Source organism: Cavia porcellus, unplaced genomic scaffold (assembly GCF_034190915.1).
Source record: "Cavia porcellus strain 051 isolate PalLab524CR breed Dunkin Hartley unplaced genomic scaffold, mCavPor4.1 scaffold_6, whole genome shotgun sequence".
NCBI lineage: Eukaryota > Metazoa > Chordata > Mammalia > Rodentia > Caviidae > Cavia > Cavia porcellus.
In genome coordinates, this window is record NW_026947489.1 from 103983921 (window position 1) to 104001292 (window position 17372).

Below are 17372 nucleotides of genomic sequence, written 5' to 3' on the forward strand. Positions count from 1 at the left end.
GTGAAATAAAGTAGGTAAATCTAAAGCCCCCTAAATTAAAAAAATATATACAAAAAAGGTAGCTATTCTATAATAATGCATGAAAATGATACTCTTCTCAAATGAATGTTTACTTCATTTCCAAAAGAATGTGCTGCAGGAACAGTTGCCCATACTCTCTCCCCAACCCCCAGATTTATCTAACTCTGCCTTTGTGGAAAAAAAGTTAAAAACCTCATAGTACAATAAACAGTTACCCAAGATTTTCATTTCTATACGTATGTGATTTCTGTTAAATGTCCTAATAATGTTCATTTGTCTTTGTTTCATTTAAGGATTGTTCAAGTTTGGAAGAATATAACATTGCTGCAGCATTACTCCCTTTGACCAGTGCTTTCTATAGGGTAAGTTTCATTGGTCTCTGTATAAGCTAGTTATGATTTATATGAATGTATTCATGGAACTATATTAATCTTGTCCTCTTAGTATAACTGAAATGTGTCTGTGGTTATATTTAATATAATATTTTATTGTGTAAGACATTTAATATACAATGCTAAAGCTGGGTGTGGTGGCTCATGCCTATAATCCAAGCATTTGGGAAGCTGAGGCAAGAGAATCCTTGGGAGTTCAAGACTAGCCTGGGCTACAAAGTGAGCCCAAGACCAAATGGCACTGCATAGCTAGACCTGTCTCAAAAAGACAAAAAAAAAAAAAAAAATATATATATATATATATATATATACACACACACACATACATACACACACACAATGCTAAATAATCTAATGCAGCACCCCCACTCATTCTACCCTAATTTATTTTCCTTATAATTATGTTATAAAGTAATTTATTTACATATTTAAGAAAGTAAATTTCTTGAGACTGTATTCCTTGCTGCTATATCCTAGAACCACACAATAAATATTTATTAAATTGAGTGAGTGACATCCATACAGATGGAGCAGAGTTTAACATCACTGGTGGTAGTTGTGTACCTTCTGAGAATTCTGTGGACTTTTCAAAGTGAGTTTTAAAATTCAGTCATTTATTACAGTGCTCCTCTCCATGTCTTTTCATAAATATATTAGTTCGATAATTCCAACAAATTCTCCTTATTGACACTGTATAAAGAATTAGATAACCCCACTATGAATAATGCATTTAATATATCCTTTTGAGATGTGCAATAGAAAATAATAATAGTAAATAAACCTGTAGCAACAGACTGATTCACTATTTAGCCACATGAACAGTCAGCTTCAGGAAGTAATAAGTTAGCAAGTTTGGTCAAATGCCTTGCTGCTCCTCTGCATTATCAAACTCAAAAATACCAATTTATGCTTAGGAGTAGGTTTATGTTTTTGAGTCTTTGTTTTTGTCTTTTTTTTTTTTTTTTTTTTTTTGGTTTATTTTGGTATGATTTGGGGGGACAGAGTGGAGGGAAAGGGGGTGTAAAAATAATTAAAACATGTTTTATGTGTGTACCAGTTCCCCACAGTGAATGTAGTCATTATATACTGCACACATGTGCTAATAAAAATAAAGTTTAAAAAAAAAAGAAGACCACTTGTTAGAATAATTATAAAACTGATGTCATTGCATTCATTAAAGAGAACCAGGACTGGCAGTAGGAAACTGCCTGCTAGGGTGCTGTTAAGGCTTCACTGAGAAGCCACCTACCAGGGTGGTATTTAAACTTCTAAGATACCAGTGACAATAGGAAACCAAGTGGAGTGCTGCCAAGATTTCATAGATAAAATAAGCATCTCTAGGTGTCCTGTACCACTACCAGGTATATGCCACAGGAACAAAAAGGTAAAAGCACACCAGAACCAGGAAGAGAAGCCAATTTGTACTGCAGTGTCCCTGAAGCAACTTTTACTGACAAAGTTTAATGTTATGCCTGCTGGCAAAAAGTGTTTATAAGGTCCAGTTCTTATATCACAAAGCAGAGCAAAGAGAACGATTTGGAAGACTCACTGCATTAATAACATACACAGGACTAGAGAAAATGGGTAATACTGAGTGTTAGATATTTTCTGAATTTATATTCCTTGTGCATACTGGATTTCTAGTTCAGGAAGAAGATACAATTTTCATTTTTCTGGCCACAAATTTCAGATGTCTACCTATGATTAAATCTTGGGAGTTGCTCAACATTACTTCAAAAACAAATACTTTATAATATTTTGAATAACTATCTTTTCAATGCAATTAAAATTTATTGATCATCTCAATCTAAAACACTATGATGCCCAGCAACATCATGGGTAACAACATTAATACCATATTCACATGGTTCTAGGGAAGTTAAATTAGTAATCTGTCTAGTACAAATGTTTTTTTAAAAAAATAAATGTGTCCACAGAGCTACCAACCATATGGGCATTTGGTTAAATAAAAATTGTGTATGATATATATGTTATAGAATGGTATAAAGTACAAAGTATAAATTCCCTTCCCCAACTCCACCCTATTTCCTCCAGATAGGAAGAGGAATTACACATTATTGCCATCCAGTAGAGATAAAACATACCTTTTTTTTCTTCTTTTAAGAAAAAGAATCAAGCGAGGCATGATGGCTCATGCCTGTAATACCAGCACTTCGAGAGGCAAAGATAGGAAGATCACATATTCAAGCCCAGCTGGGCAACCTAATGACCTGATGAGAACCTGTCACAAAATAATAAAAATGACTTTGGAGTATAGTTCAGTGGGAAGGCTCTGAGTTCATTATTCAATCCCCAGTACCATAGAAGGGAGGGAGAGAAAAATAAATTATGTCAGAAGTGATCTATAACAGATGTAATCTATGTACAATAAAAATACTTTAATTCCTGGTGAATTCAAGATGCTACAAAGACATTGTGACATGTGCCCATGAAAGAGGTAAGAACATGTATCTTAAAGGTCTGGCTAAATTTAGTGAAGAGTAAGGAAAGAATGAAAAGATACAAACAATACAGGCAGGGAAAACACTATGAAACTCTGGGAATTATTAACTGGAGATAGAAGCAGGAGGAAAAGGTAGTTTCTGGCCCAGTGAATCACCTCATGTGCCCTGTTAAAGAAGTCAAATATGTAAACAAACATTTTACTTCTTTCCATGATTTTTTATTTCTTTTGAGATCGGGTCTCACTGTGTAGTTCAGGCTGGCCTTGAGCTTACTAGCTCAGGCTGGCCTCAAACTCCTGTTGATCCTCCTACCCTCAGCCTCCCAAGGGCTGGGATGTTCCATGAGTTTTTTAAAAAATATTTTAATAAGCCAGTAGCACAGAGATGATTTGAAAGAACATTGCTTGCTTATAATTACAAAATTAAATTAAACCCCTTTTATGGGAAAAATTTATTTCAACAAAGTCTCTGGCTGACTTCTTAATGTAAAATTTTGTATTTGGCATTGTGGGGATCACATTTATGTATAAGACTTGGTTTCTGCTGTCCCTTAGTTAATTATCTAGTCTAATAGCAGATTTGAAAATGGGAAAAGAGGAAAACAAACTCAGTGTTGTACTAAGAAGTACACTGACCTTTTTGGTTTTTTTGATGGGTGTTTGTTTTGGAAGGAAAGGTTTAGTTAGCTCACAGTTTGTGGAGGTTTCAGTCCATAATCAGCTGGCTCCTGGGCAGGGTGGCATGGCACTGAGGCAACACTTCAAGGCAGCAACCATAGCAAAGATCAGCCAGAACAGAAGAGGGGAAATAACAAGCCTCTTTTCCCTACGCTGCTGCAACCAGGGCTGGTGCAACATTCACATCACCTCTGGGCCCTCTTCTTGCACAAGTTGAGGATATTTACAAAGTAAGGAACCTGGATCCCTGCTGAGTCCCTTAGTTCAATTTTTAAACTTGTCAAGTTAACAGAAATTGTTTTGTCTTTTTGAGACAGGGTTTCACTGTGCAGTTCAGGCTGGGCTTGAACTTACTTTATAACTCAGGCTGTCCTAAACTCACAGGGATCCTCCTGCTTCAGCCTCTTGAGTGCTGGGATTATGTGCATGTGCTACACAACTAGCTACCTATATTTTTAAAGGGGAGTAGCTAGTAAGACTTTACCCTTGTAACATCTATGTCGCTACTATGGATATGATAAACTCTGAGGAACAAACTAGCTGCCTCTTCTAATCACTTGCCAACAGATCATGTGTTGAGTGCCTACTATGTATGAGACTGCAAGAGTGGAGATGATAATTATGGTAGTGATAGTAAATGCATAGTGAGTACTTCCTATGTGCCAGATACATAAAGCCTTTGTGTCCAAATGCATAAACTTCACAATCTGTATGTTATTGTGTAATCTGCATATTATTGTCTCTTTTTTATATTTGAGGAAACAGAGTCGATAAATTTAAGTAACTTGCCAAGGTACACAACTAGTAAATAGGAGAAGACAGGATTCAAGCCTGACAGTACAACATACTTCAATGGATGTTCTAGAATATTCCTCTCCCCAGTGACAACCACTAGCTAGTAATAAAAGTCCAAATATATAAGCTAGAATATAAAGTATTTTATCAAATGCATAACTAAACATAGGAAAATAAGAGAACCCTGCACTGGTGGGAAAAAAGTAAAAGTCTGACTCTTAAGGTAGTGTCCTGGGGCTGGCTGAAGTTGCAGACAGCAGTCTACAAAAGGAAAAGCCTTCAGCAGTGGTAGGGAGACTAAAATTTGTAAATATACCTATAAATGCAAATTAAAGAAACAATCTCTAAATCACAGTAATTTCTTGCCTTTGACTTTGTTTATCCTCTGAAATGTATCATTCTCATTTTATTAATCTCTTTCATTAATTATTAAGCAGTGTTGACACCAAATATAGTCTAGCAGATGAGGACACATCAATGAGAAAACAAGGATTTCTTAGGTTCATGGAACTCACATTCTGTGATGAGAGAAATCATTGCAATAAGTAAGGCAACATGTGTCTTCTGCACATCACTTAATCACATTTTTACCCTCTTACCAGTCTCCCTGCCTTTTTCTTTGCCCCCTTTCATTCTGTTATCAACACAGCTGCCAAAGTTAGACTTACAAAACAAAAGTCAACACTTGTTATTCCTTTGCTCAAAATCCTCTACTTGTTTCTCATCCTATTCAGAACCTCTTCTCTAAACTAGCCATGGTTTTGTCCTGCAGGTAGCTCATTTCCCTACATAAATATCCCTTTCTCAGTGAGGCCTATTTAGATGAGCCCATGAAAAAATGTTGCCAGCACTCTTACCTCCAACTTCCCTCCTGGCTTCTGGGGTGTGTGTGTGTGTGTGTGTGTGTGTGTGTGTGTGCGCACACACGTGTATTTGTACACACATGTACAAGTCACATCTTTCACCTTATTTCTGTTTATTTTATTTGTCTTGCTAATAGCAGTTAGTCTAAGGAGTAAACATTAGAGTCAACTATCTGGAATTTCATAGCTCTCGCTTTGGGCATGTTATTTCACTTCTCTCTGCTACAATATCTTAAAATAAGGATGATAATAGTACCTGTAGGGTTATTATGAAGACTAACTATGATAGCACATGTATTTATTGCCTAGCACATAGTAAGTCTTCAGTAAATGTTAATAGCTGCTGTTGATATTTTTGTTGTTGTAATTGCTGTTTATCTCCCTTGCCTCCTTTCTTTCTGTTGTCTAGCTTAGCTCAATTCCTCCATAAAGGCTGTCTTACTCTCTCATTGCTGAGACTTAATACCCAACACCTAAGGTTAAAGGAGAAGAGATTTATTTTGGCTCACGGTTTATACAGATTTCAGTCCATGGTCAGCAGGGAAGCATGGCAGAAGAGAAAAAGTTCATGGCATGGCAGCCGGGAAGTAGAGAGGGGTCAAGGGAGGAGGTGGGGCCTATACCCTTCAGGCCATGCCACACCTTTTCCTACCAGGCTTTTCCTCCTAACATCACACCCAGCTATAAACTCATCAGTGGACTAATCTACTGATGAGTGTTACATTTAGCTATAAACTCTGGGCTAACCCACTGATGAGTATCATACTCTCATGATCCAATCATCTCTCCAAAGTACCACCTATGAATGAGCATGAAGCTTTGGGCGGATATCTAGATACAGATCATAATAAATGTTATAAAAATAATAAAAGCTACTTAGAAGACTTATGACTGGGTATACTATTCGGCACAAGAACCAACAGTCAAACAGTTGGGGTGCCAGAGTCTCCTTTTGGAGATGGGTTTTGGTTTCTTTTTGTCCAGAGCAAATTGGTCAAGTCAAGCACAAACAGTAGCAACGTTTATTAAAGGTAGGAAAAGAAACAGGCTCTGCAGAGTGAGTTTGGGTCAAGTAAAAGCAAGAAAAGAAATACAACCTACAGTTTGAGGGCAAACCACCATGCAAGTGCAAACACAGTGGCCAAAAACTCAATGTGTACTGTCATTTCTGTACCACCCACTCCCCAAGCTAATCTCAGGTCTGAGCCATCCTTTGGAAAACCTGCTGCATTTCTCAAGAGAAGTCCTTGTGTGTGGCTTTGGGAACTGTTCTTCACATCTGTTCAGGGGCCTAATCTCCTGCCCTAATCTCCTGTTTCAAATAAACTGTTCATTCCATATGGGCTCTGTTCTGATTTTGTTTGCCCCCCACTGCTGCTTTTTTTTATAGTACATATTTGATACATAACGAATACATTCATTGTGGGGAATTGGTTCTTATACATATCTTAATCCTTCATACTTCCTGTTTCCTTTCTCTCACTCCTTCTCCCTCCCTCCCTAGCTCCCCTTCCCATCCACATAAGCTTTACCTCCTTGTCACCCATCATCTGTCTTTTACTTTGCTCTTTAAATTTTTATATTTTAGGGCTGAGGGTTTAGCTGAGAGGCACAAGCACCTGCCTGGCAAGTGCGAGGTCATAAATTCAATCCCCAGTACCAAAAAAATTATATTTGGGGTTTCTTATATAAGAGATACAGATGACTCAAATTTATCTTTCTTTATGACTAAATAGTACTCCATTTGTTACCAGGTTCTGGGGTACTGGAACTCCTAGAGATTCTTTCTAGGTTCTTTTTGTCATGATCAAGAAATTAGGCAAAATAAGTGCAAAAGTAAGTGAAGTTTTAATCGTGTACTACTACACATTTTCTTTATCTCTTCACCTGTTGATGGGCCCATAGGGTTCTTCCAAGACTTAGCTATCAAGAGTTGTGGTGCTATAAACATGGATATGCATGTATCACTGTGATATCTTTGGGGAAGATATCCAGAAGAGGTGTAGCTAGGTCAGATGCAGTTTGTGTTTTATTGTGAGGAATCTCCATCTGATTTCTATAGTGATTCTACTAGTTTTCATTCCTACCAACAATGTAGAAGGGTTACTTTTCCTCTTGCAGCTTTGCCAGCATTTGTTGTCTTTTGATTTCTTGGTGATAGCCATTCTGGAATTTTGATGGTAGTGACAAATCAGTAATGGGTAGAGGGATGTAAAAGACTGGAAGGGATGTTGGGGTTCTGCAAGCAAAGGGAAAATAAAGGGTCGCATACACTAGCAAAATGACTGCTGCCCAGCCAGCCTAAAGCAAGTAGGCTTTTCTTGAGATAAAGAACAAAGAAACCTCAAATTGCCGTGCTCAGTTTATATAACTTGTTTACTTCTTGACCTTACTGGACCTTATGTTTTTACCTTGAGTTGGGGGGGATGTTTCAAGGCCTGCACTTTTCCCATAACATTGTCAACCAGATGTGCCCAGGACAAAATGAGTCACTGTGGCCTCTCTACAAAGCGGGTGACGAAGTGAGTGGTAGAGTGCTTGCTTAAAATGTGTGAAGCCCTGGGTCAGATCTCCAGCACCTTAATCAGTTAAATGGAAGCTGTAATTTTTGCATTGCTCTTGGGTCAAGAGAACTTTCATGATGTCTACCCCTCCACCTGCTCATTTTGCCCTTTCATGTACATACTCCTTAGTCTACTTGTCAGTTGTACATTCCCTACTGCAAGGTCACATACTGATTACTTGAGCAGAAAGTAAACAAAACTCTCTCCAAAGTTATCACAGCAAATAGATGTGCTTTGGGTAGAAGGAATCTAATAAAAAATTTATTCAGTCTGACATAGTATTAAAAATAGGCAAAAAAAAAAGGGCGCACAAAGGAAATAATAGTTTTAAAAATGAAAACTTAGCTTTGGGACACAAGTACAGAATAATTTGTTTTTTCTCTCTCTCCTCTCAGAACACAGTAAGTCTGGGCATTTCTCTTGCAGCTGCCAAAGGACTTAGCTATTCTCTTTTAACTTGTATGTCTCTTTTACTTGGGAATAGGCCACCTTTTCACCTATAAATTAGACTGTCCTGTGTACATAGGCCATTGGTTTGGGCTATGGGAAGCCATCCCCCTCTCCTCTGATTTTTACAACCTAAAACACAAGGATTCCCAGTCTCAAATTATAGCACAGCTAGTTTTTCTCAGGGCCCACACGCTACTCTTGAGTACATCCTAAAATTATTATTAGGTAATAAACCCTTCTCCTGCCTTTTACTATATATCCTGAAAATTATTTTTCTTTTTGACAAGAGTCAGCAAACCTGCAAGCACTCTATGTTTAGGGTGGGTTAAATTCTTCCACTCAGCTTTGGAAATCTCTCAGGCCCAGCCTGGTATCATTTTCTCTCCTTCCAGTTTTCTTTAAAAAGGTTACTAACTTAAAGAAGTCAAAAAAAAATCAATATAAAGGATTTAAGTGGAAACTGTACTGCAGCAAAAAAGAACACTTTTTCATGTTAAAGAAACATCTGCTATTTAGTTTCAGTCATTTTTTATGAGGCAAAAGATGTGGATATAGTGTTGTAAGGCATTCTAATTTCCAAAAGATGACACGTCTACATTTAATAGATTTCCTAGATTATTAATAATAAAATTCTAAATAACTACAGACTGCCAGTTTGTAGCTTAAACTTTGTGCATCTGTCCACAAAACAATGAATATTTCAGAACTTGAACTTCAGTGATAAGTGTTATCAGAGTTTTGGGATGCCATGAGCTCCTTTTAGAGATCTTTTCTAGGCTTTTGTTGTGCTGAACAAAAAATAGCTCAAGACAATCACAAAAGGTAGCAAAGTTTTATGTTTATTTAAGATAGAAAAAGAAGTTTGCTCTGCTGAGTAAGGCCAATTAAAAGTAAGAAGAGAAATACACACTGTGCAAAGCAAGCCACTGAAAGAGCTCATGGTGGCAGCCAGGTTAATGATGGAGGTCTTTTGTATCCCCTACTCTTCAGGATGACATCAGATGTAGGCCATCGTATCAAAAAAACTATTTGGTCTTGCACTAGAAGAATTAAAGGTAGGTTTTTTTGGTTTTGGTTTTTTGGCGTTTTGTTTTGTTTTGTTTTGTTTTTGAATTGGTCCAGGTGCTGGGCTTGGGAACTATTTTTCAGTACATATGTTCTGGATCTCCATGATTCACTGGTGATTCCCACTTGCCCAGTTGACTGGCCATACCCTAATCTCCTGCCTCAGGAGGTCCAAATAAAAGTGTAAATTTGAGAAGTTTCTGCAGAGAGATGATTACTAAATAAGGTGGAAGAAAAGAGAAAAAGAGTTCAGATCAGAAAGTTGGAAAAAGCTACAGAATGACAACAAAAAACAAAGACAAAGAATGAAACAGTACAAGAAAATCACATGAACAAGATTAGGTAAAGTTGCAAAATTCCTACTTTGGAATAAAAGTTAAAATTGCAAATTTAAGGGTGCTGTCTTTCTGTGGCTTATATAGTGCCATTACAAATTAACTGTTCATTTATTTTGTGAGAAAACAGTGAGGAAGAAAATAAAATTATAAGCTCAAGTGAGGCTCTAGTTTATTCCACAGTAGCATAGAATTTTGTTTATTCTGTTTGTCCTTTCAAGGATATTTTCTTTTTAGAAGATTGTGAGAGATAAAAAGACTCCTTGACAAAAAGAATGATGCCCTATCCTCCCCAATTCTGAGATAGTAGGATGTGAGGGCAAATGAATCCCTGAACTCATCCCATCCACTAGAAGGACACTCAAGAAAGGGAAGTAAGGGTTCCTTTGTGAAGCAGGTTCTATTCTAATTTAGCCTCCTCTGTGCTATTCTTGACATCCTCACTTCTGTTGCACAAGAATTACAGGATAGTCAAAAAAAATTCCAATGTAGTTTTAAAAATTAAACTTTTACAACAAAATAATTTAAGACTTTTTCTTTCATGAGTTTATGGATAGAACCCGGGACCTTGTACATACTTGACAGGTCCTCTACATTGAACTACATCTCCAGCCTAAGAAATAAAATTTTTGATCATATATTTTTATATTCTAGGGAAAAAAATAAAACTTCTCCAAAAAGATTCTCTTCCTACTTTGCTATCATCATGTATAAACTGCAATGTAATATATTTATGTCCCCCCAAATTGAAAACAGAGCCAGCAAACCTTAGTGTGGTTTTCTCAAAACTATAAGATCTTTGCTGCTTTTGCCCATTGTCTTACCTATTATAAAACTTGGAAAAGAAAAAACAGGCAGGTTATATAGGACATTCAATGATGCAGCACTTACCTTGCAAGTACAGGGCCCTGGAATCAATACTCAGCACCAAAAAAATTTTTAAAAGATAATAGACTAAACAGGATTTTATCCATGGAAAACACTAAAATTGAAGAAAAATGCTGGACAATGCAGATTTCAAAAAAATTTTTTTTTGTTTTTCCTTTTTGGTTTTTTATTTGTTCATTTTTGGTACCAAGACTCTAACTCAAGACCTGTGCTTGCCAGGCAGGCACCGTGCCACTGAATTGTATCTCTAACTCTGTGTTTTTGAGACAGGGTCTTGCTATGTAGTTCAAACTGATTTTGAACTCACTATGTAGCTCAGACTGGCCTCAAACTCATGGCTATCCTCCCTTGCCTCACCCTCTCAAGTGCTCGAATTACAAGTATGCACCATTATGCCCAGCCAGATTTAATATTTTTAATACTTTAATATTTTTAAAGAATGCAATTTAAAGTATAGGAGTCACTCATCAGGAGTATTACATTGTGTTCAGTTATGGGAAATAATTACACTATTTGAATGTCTAGGTCTCAAAAAAGCTTCAGACTATACATTTACCAACTTAGAACAATTCAATGAAATGTTCAGAATATGTTTACGTGATTGAATGTATAAATTGTTTTCTTAGGGTTTTTTTTTTCCAGAATATTAATTTGAACAACTGGAGAAAAGTGAGTAAGTCTTAATTTAGTTCAGAAAACACAAGGGGAAATTTACAAGTGGAAAGTCAGGAACTGAGCACAGACTGCAGTGTCTCCCACATCTTGAGCTGATAGGACCCTTCTAATCTAGAATACTGGTCAGCATAAGTATTTTGTACATTCACAGCCCTGTAACAATAGCTTGTCTTATCATTGTGTACCAGGAAAACTAAAATCTACATAAGAACCACTACTCAAACTATAGGTCAGAAGCAGATTAAGAAAGTCAGTTTCCAACCAAAGGACAGTGATATATCAGGAATTCCTAACCCTGATCCACTTTTTTTTTCTTTTACATATTTTAAACCAAAAGTAAGATTTAATTTGAGGACAAGTTAAAACTGCATTAAATAGTTTGAAACTCACTTGCATTTTTCAGTGGTCAAAAATCAATAAACTAAAGTCTAGGTAATTGGCTTTTCAGTCCTTTATAGTAATCAAGCACAAAAGGTTTGTCACAAAAAAGGTTTGTTGAATTGATTATCCAGCATTCAATATAAAAGATCAGGCCTTTTGATTATCTATGTGAGCCCTAATCTTTCTACCTAAATCTGGACATGCTGCCCAATAGAATCACCTAGCATGCTTTTCAAGACAAACAGATGCAAAGCACCCATCAAAAAAGCAGTTGAAAGCAAAATCTTTGGTGTTAAGACCTGGACATTAGTGTCTTAAAGGTTCCATAAATGCTAGACTCAGAAGGATTTAAAGATCTTAAAACTCTGAGAGTGAGAGTCTGTCATTCAATCTTATGTAGATGCTGATGAGGTCTAATATAGTTTAATGACATCCTTCACCAGCAGAAACTGATTATGGCAGTGCTGTCCAGCTGAGGGGAGGGGAGAGCATTAGAGCCCAAAAATAGTTTGATGCCCTTTTTTCTTTAGATCTTCAAGTTTAGAATTCTAAAAAGTACATTAATGAAAAATGAGGATTATTTATTTAGAATCCTTTGGTAGACTGAATGAGAAACCTCAGATAATTTGGCCTAAGCATTTCAAGAATTTATGATTTAGTAGAATTAAGTTGGAAAAAGAGAATTTATAAAATATAATAGTTATTGTAACACTTCCTTGTGCTAGGTAATGCACTGTGCACTTTATATAAACTAATGCAATGTCTTCCCAACCTTAGCCTTGAGTTCAGAACCTCTGTTTCTAATCACCAATCAATTGATGTGATTAGTGAGAGATAATCAAGGGGTTGGTTTTGGGGAGTTTTTTGTTTTTTGTTTTTTGTTTGTTTGTTTGGTCTTTTTGAAACCAAGGTCTCACTATGCAATTCAGGCTGGCCTTGAGCTCACTTTATAGCCAGGCTGGTCTTGAACTTTCAAGGATCCTCCTGCCTCAGCCTCCCAAGTGCTGGGATTACAGGCATGCACCATTACACCTGGCTAATGTAGTTGTTTTTAAACCACTAGTTTTCACTGTTTTTATTCATCAGTAGAAAAAATTACTGTCACCTAGTAAGTGCCAAGGAAATGCAAGCTGGTGTCTATGTTGTCAGTATGTAGACTTCTGTTGTCTAGTGGTGAGTCTAGAAATAATCAGCAGAGAGCTAGTATGGGTACTTGGGCAAGGGAACCAGATTGAATTGATATTTTATTAATTTTACGTGGCTAATTTTAAAAGAATTACTGATTAGGGAAAATTTCTTTGTTGGTTTTTTTGAGATAAGAGTCTCTAGCCTCAAACTCATAGTGATCCTCCTGCCTCAGCTTCCTGAATGGTAGGATTACAGGTGTATGCCACCACACACAGCAGTATAAGCACTGTATTAGAAGTTTCAGAAAACCAAAACACTATATATTTGGAAGTACTGATCAACAGTCCTATACCAAATTGCTTCAACGTATTATAAATACCTATATAAGTTACACAATTGTATACCTTTTGTGACTCAGGATATTATGTCATCATTAATAAATTCCTTGTAATTATAATCAAGTTTTATTAGCTTCATTCCAATGCTTATAACTTTTGTTGGAGCTTTTCTATAAAATAATAAAAGAAACTATTAAAAGCCCTCAAGATTACCAAGTAACAAAGAGGTTTGTTTTTATTCAAGTAATTTCTAGGATACTTTTCCTGAAATGTCCTTTGGCTGTTATTTATGTTTTGCTCTCTCTCTCTCTCAAATTAAGGAGACATTTGTATTAGACTACAGTTCTTGTCCATTTGCTAAGTAATTGATTTCCCAATTGCATGTTTGATGACTTGACTCGTGTTGTCAAAGATCTGTGGTATTACAAAGAAAGCTGTGGAAAAACGCATCTTTGCTTTATTATTTTTCTTATAAAAACAAATACACTGGTTTTAATTGGGGGATATGGAGTGAGTTGTAGAGACCATACTTGGCCAAAGCTAATATTTGCTTTCTTTCCATCCCAGAAAGTTAACTTCTGGGAAGCGCATTACAGCTGACATCTCGGGGTGCTCCATGCCAAAGTGTTATCACATGAGAAATCAGTCCAATAGTAGTGGAATTTGAATCATCTTACTGGATTGAGTTAATATATTACCTGCACAATATCACCTTACTTAGAATTAATAAACTTTAAATTGTTAAGCTTAACTCCCTGTAGTTAAGGGAAATAAAATACTATGTAACTAAAACAACCATATACTCAATTTCAGTGGCATGATGTCAGGGTTGAAAACCTTGCACGTTTACATTTTAGAATTACCAGTAAAGTGAAAAACACATCTTTGTTGCCTCAAAACCTATTCATGGTTATTTTCATTTATCCTTAGGTGTCAGTGCTGTGCAAAGAACCCTCTGTCCAAATGCAAATCTTATCTTAATCATTGTTTTAGTTCATTTGTATGTTTTACCTGTCATTTAATTTTTCTTCTTGCTGTATGGAATATTGAGATTCCCTATCCAAAAGTACTTTAGTAATGCTTATTTACTATGTTTTTAAAAAGTAAAGGAACATTAGACTCAGTGTTTGTGTTTCACATATGTATACTCCTAAAACCACTACCAATCCCGTATGTTTTTGTTTTTCATAGTAAATGACAAGTACTTGCCAAAGGCTTCTAAAGGCAGTAAAATAGGTAAAGCACACATCTTTTTGAGATATTTCCTATCCTTCCACTTAAACTTAAAATATCATACTTGTTGCAACACAAGTCATTGTTAAAAACGTCAAAAGTAGCAGAATTTCATAGGAGGCTATTTGATACCTCCTTTTATGATACCATCAGTCTACTTAGTCATTAGTTGTGAAAATATGATAGGAAGGGTAATTTGGAATATCATATGAAACTGTCTAGACTAATATTCTCTAGTTATTAAGGAGTACATGCTGCTAAACTCTTGAACAAGGCAGTGTCATGATTGTGTTTCAAAAACTTATAGCAGAGGAGAGGCCATTAGTAGGCTAGCATAACAAAAGCAAAGATTTTATTACAACTTGTCCCTAAAGAGAATTTTATAGATTATTCTTCTAGCTTAATTTTGCTTAGGTAGCACTGTTCCTTTTATATTAGTCAGCACTGTTAACATTTTTGAGAAGTCATAGACTTATTAGGAATTTGTGGAGGAGCTGCGGAATTACAGAAGAAATTACTACAGCAGAAAATGAATTATGTGGCACTATAAATACTCAACTCAGTGACTCAGCAAATTCCCTTTATGTCTAACATGCAAACGTTTTGTAGCTAACTCATGAGATCTGATTTTAATTTCTGCAGTATTACATAGTCCCTATTTGTCACTAGTAGATTTTTCACATAATATGAAAGACGTAATGACAAAGACTACTTTTAGGAACAGATTTAAGTTTTAGAGAAACAAAAGCACAGAAAACCCACAGAAGTGTTTCAGTGTTGATGGTGAAGGATTTTCAGGGGGAAAAAAATGAGAAAACCGTTTGGAATACCTGAGAAATTAGCTGGTTTTATTATACCTTTGAGTGACATTTCTAGCTAATGAAAGTAGATTTAGAATTGTAAATTTAGAAACAAATCTCTAGCAAATATGTAACTCTTGAGAATCTAACAGGCATTCTTTATGCCTCCAATACCTATAGGAATTAAAAAATTAAGTCATACATCTCTTCAGATGAATATAAATTACATAGATTTCTTTGGTTGGGGATGTAGCTCAATGGTAAAGTACGTATTTAGTATATATGAGGCCCTGAGTTTGATCTGCAGCATCACTCCCAAAAAGGAAACTACTTAAATTCAAAAATCGTATTTAAAACCCAAACTACATGTAAATATATCAAAAGAGAAAGAATTTTGTGGCAGGTCACTTACCACTTCGTATTAGAATATCAGTCTACTCAGTCGTTAGCATTATTGCTCCAGTACAATGCTTAACATGAGACAGGCAGTTTTTTCAATTGATACCAAGATTGAAAGATGCAGTCTCTGCCTTTAAAAGCTGTTGAGAGAGATTATATGTATATAATTTTTATGTCTAATAATTAACAGTTTAGGGGCTAGGGATTTAGTTCAGCAGCACAAGCACCTGTGCCTGGCAAGCACGAGGTCGTAAGTTTGATCCCCAATATCCCCCCAAAATTAATAGTTTAGTATTTAGTTTTTAACCATACAAAACTGTTGGCATTTTAATAAATATTTATTATCTTAAGGGCCATGCAAAAATAGGAAAAATACAGGAATTTGTTTCATATAACTTTTTTATAAACAGTATAGTACTATTTTTTAAAAAAGCCTTTGTACCTTGGTCATTTTTGTTTCAGTATAACCACTAACACTGTTTATTATTATTACATTGTATGACATTAGCAACTAAAATCTATTAAATGCTATGATCTTATATTACCCTTAGAAAGATTCTAACATGGCATTTCAGCACATTCTTGAGGAAACATAGTTTAAATGTCATTTAAAAAAAAAACAATATAATGATTGTTACAGAAGTATAGAAAAATTATACAAAAGATAGTGTCTTAATCTGCTCAGGCTACCATAAAAAAATACTATAAACTGGGTGACTAAAACAATAGAAATTTATTTTCTTATAGTTCTAGAGGCTAAAAATCCAAGGTCAAAGTTCTAGTCATTTCTGTTTATGATGAAGCCTCCTTTACTGTGTCAAACATACCTGTTTTATCTCCCTTACATCACCTTCCCTCAGTGCACACAGAGAGAGAGCATGAGTGAGAGAGATACACAGACACAAACAGAAAGTGAGCAAGCTTCAAAGCTCTCTGGTTTCTAAGAACAATAATCCCATTGGGTCATATCCCTACTCTTATGACCTCATTAACTTTATTTTATTTTATTTTATTTTATTTTTAGAATTTTTTTTAATTTAAGGAGAAAAAGAAAAAAAACAAAAAGGGTACAAGTTATACAGAATTTCAGAAAAAATAAACAGTAGGAAATCACTAGTTAATAGATTACATATTGTTATCTTAGAAATAGTTGTTCAAGTTACAAAATTAAAGCATATAAAGTGGACTTTCAAACAGTGAGACTGGAAACAGTTCTGTTCAATGATTCAATAAAACTCAGTAATATGGTTATCTTTCTTATACACTTAAATATATATGCAGTTATATTCTTTAGAGCACTTTCTTTTCCTTTCTTTTGTACAATGACAATTACACATTTTGGGTTTTATTACTCCCACAGTTCTTATTACTTTTTTTTTGAAGAGAGTAAAACCAAATGTGACATAACAGAACAGAGTCAGTCAAATCAAAAGGATGGACATAATAGATAATGTAAAAACAAAATACTAGGTGATCAACAATGGTTACCATACTACCTCTTGCTATCTTAAAAAGAATTGCCTATATCATCAGTTATAATAAAATTGAACAACACAGTAAAGAATAAAACCAAAACATTGGAGACATTACAGGACTTTAAAAGAAGATAATAGTCAACCGGAATGGGTGTCATAATGAATCTTATTGTCTTCACAGTTTTGCCTATACTTTCGAACTTGGTACTATCAAGCAAAACAGAATAGAGGAAAATCAGTCAAAGCAAGATGGTGAGGGCTATACAGGGTTTCAAATCAAGTTAATAGAAAATCAAAGTAGGTTACTATAATGTATCCTGCTTTTTTTTATTTTTCCCTTAATTACAAAGATTTTAAATAGTAAATAATTTTTAAAAAGGAGATTGCGATAAAAGAGGACATAACAACAGAACAGCGCAGGTCAAAGC

The 17372-nt window shown here is 35.4% G+C and overlaps 1 protein-coding gene across 7 annotated transcripts in view; it reads left to right on the plus strand.

Annotated features, from left to right (window-relative positions):
* Sbf2 (SET binding factor 2) overlaps positions 1-17372 on the plus strand; it is a 497072-nt gene that overhangs the window by 350313 nt on the left and 129387 nt on the right. For all 7 annotated transcript variants that reach the window (XM_013148062.3, XM_013148064.3, XM_013148063.3 and 4 more), the window contains one exon: positions 315-383. In XM_013148062.3, the coding sequence (XP_013003516.2) occupies positions 315-383 (69 nt within the window). The remainder of the gene's footprint in view (positions 1-314; positions 384-17372) is intronic.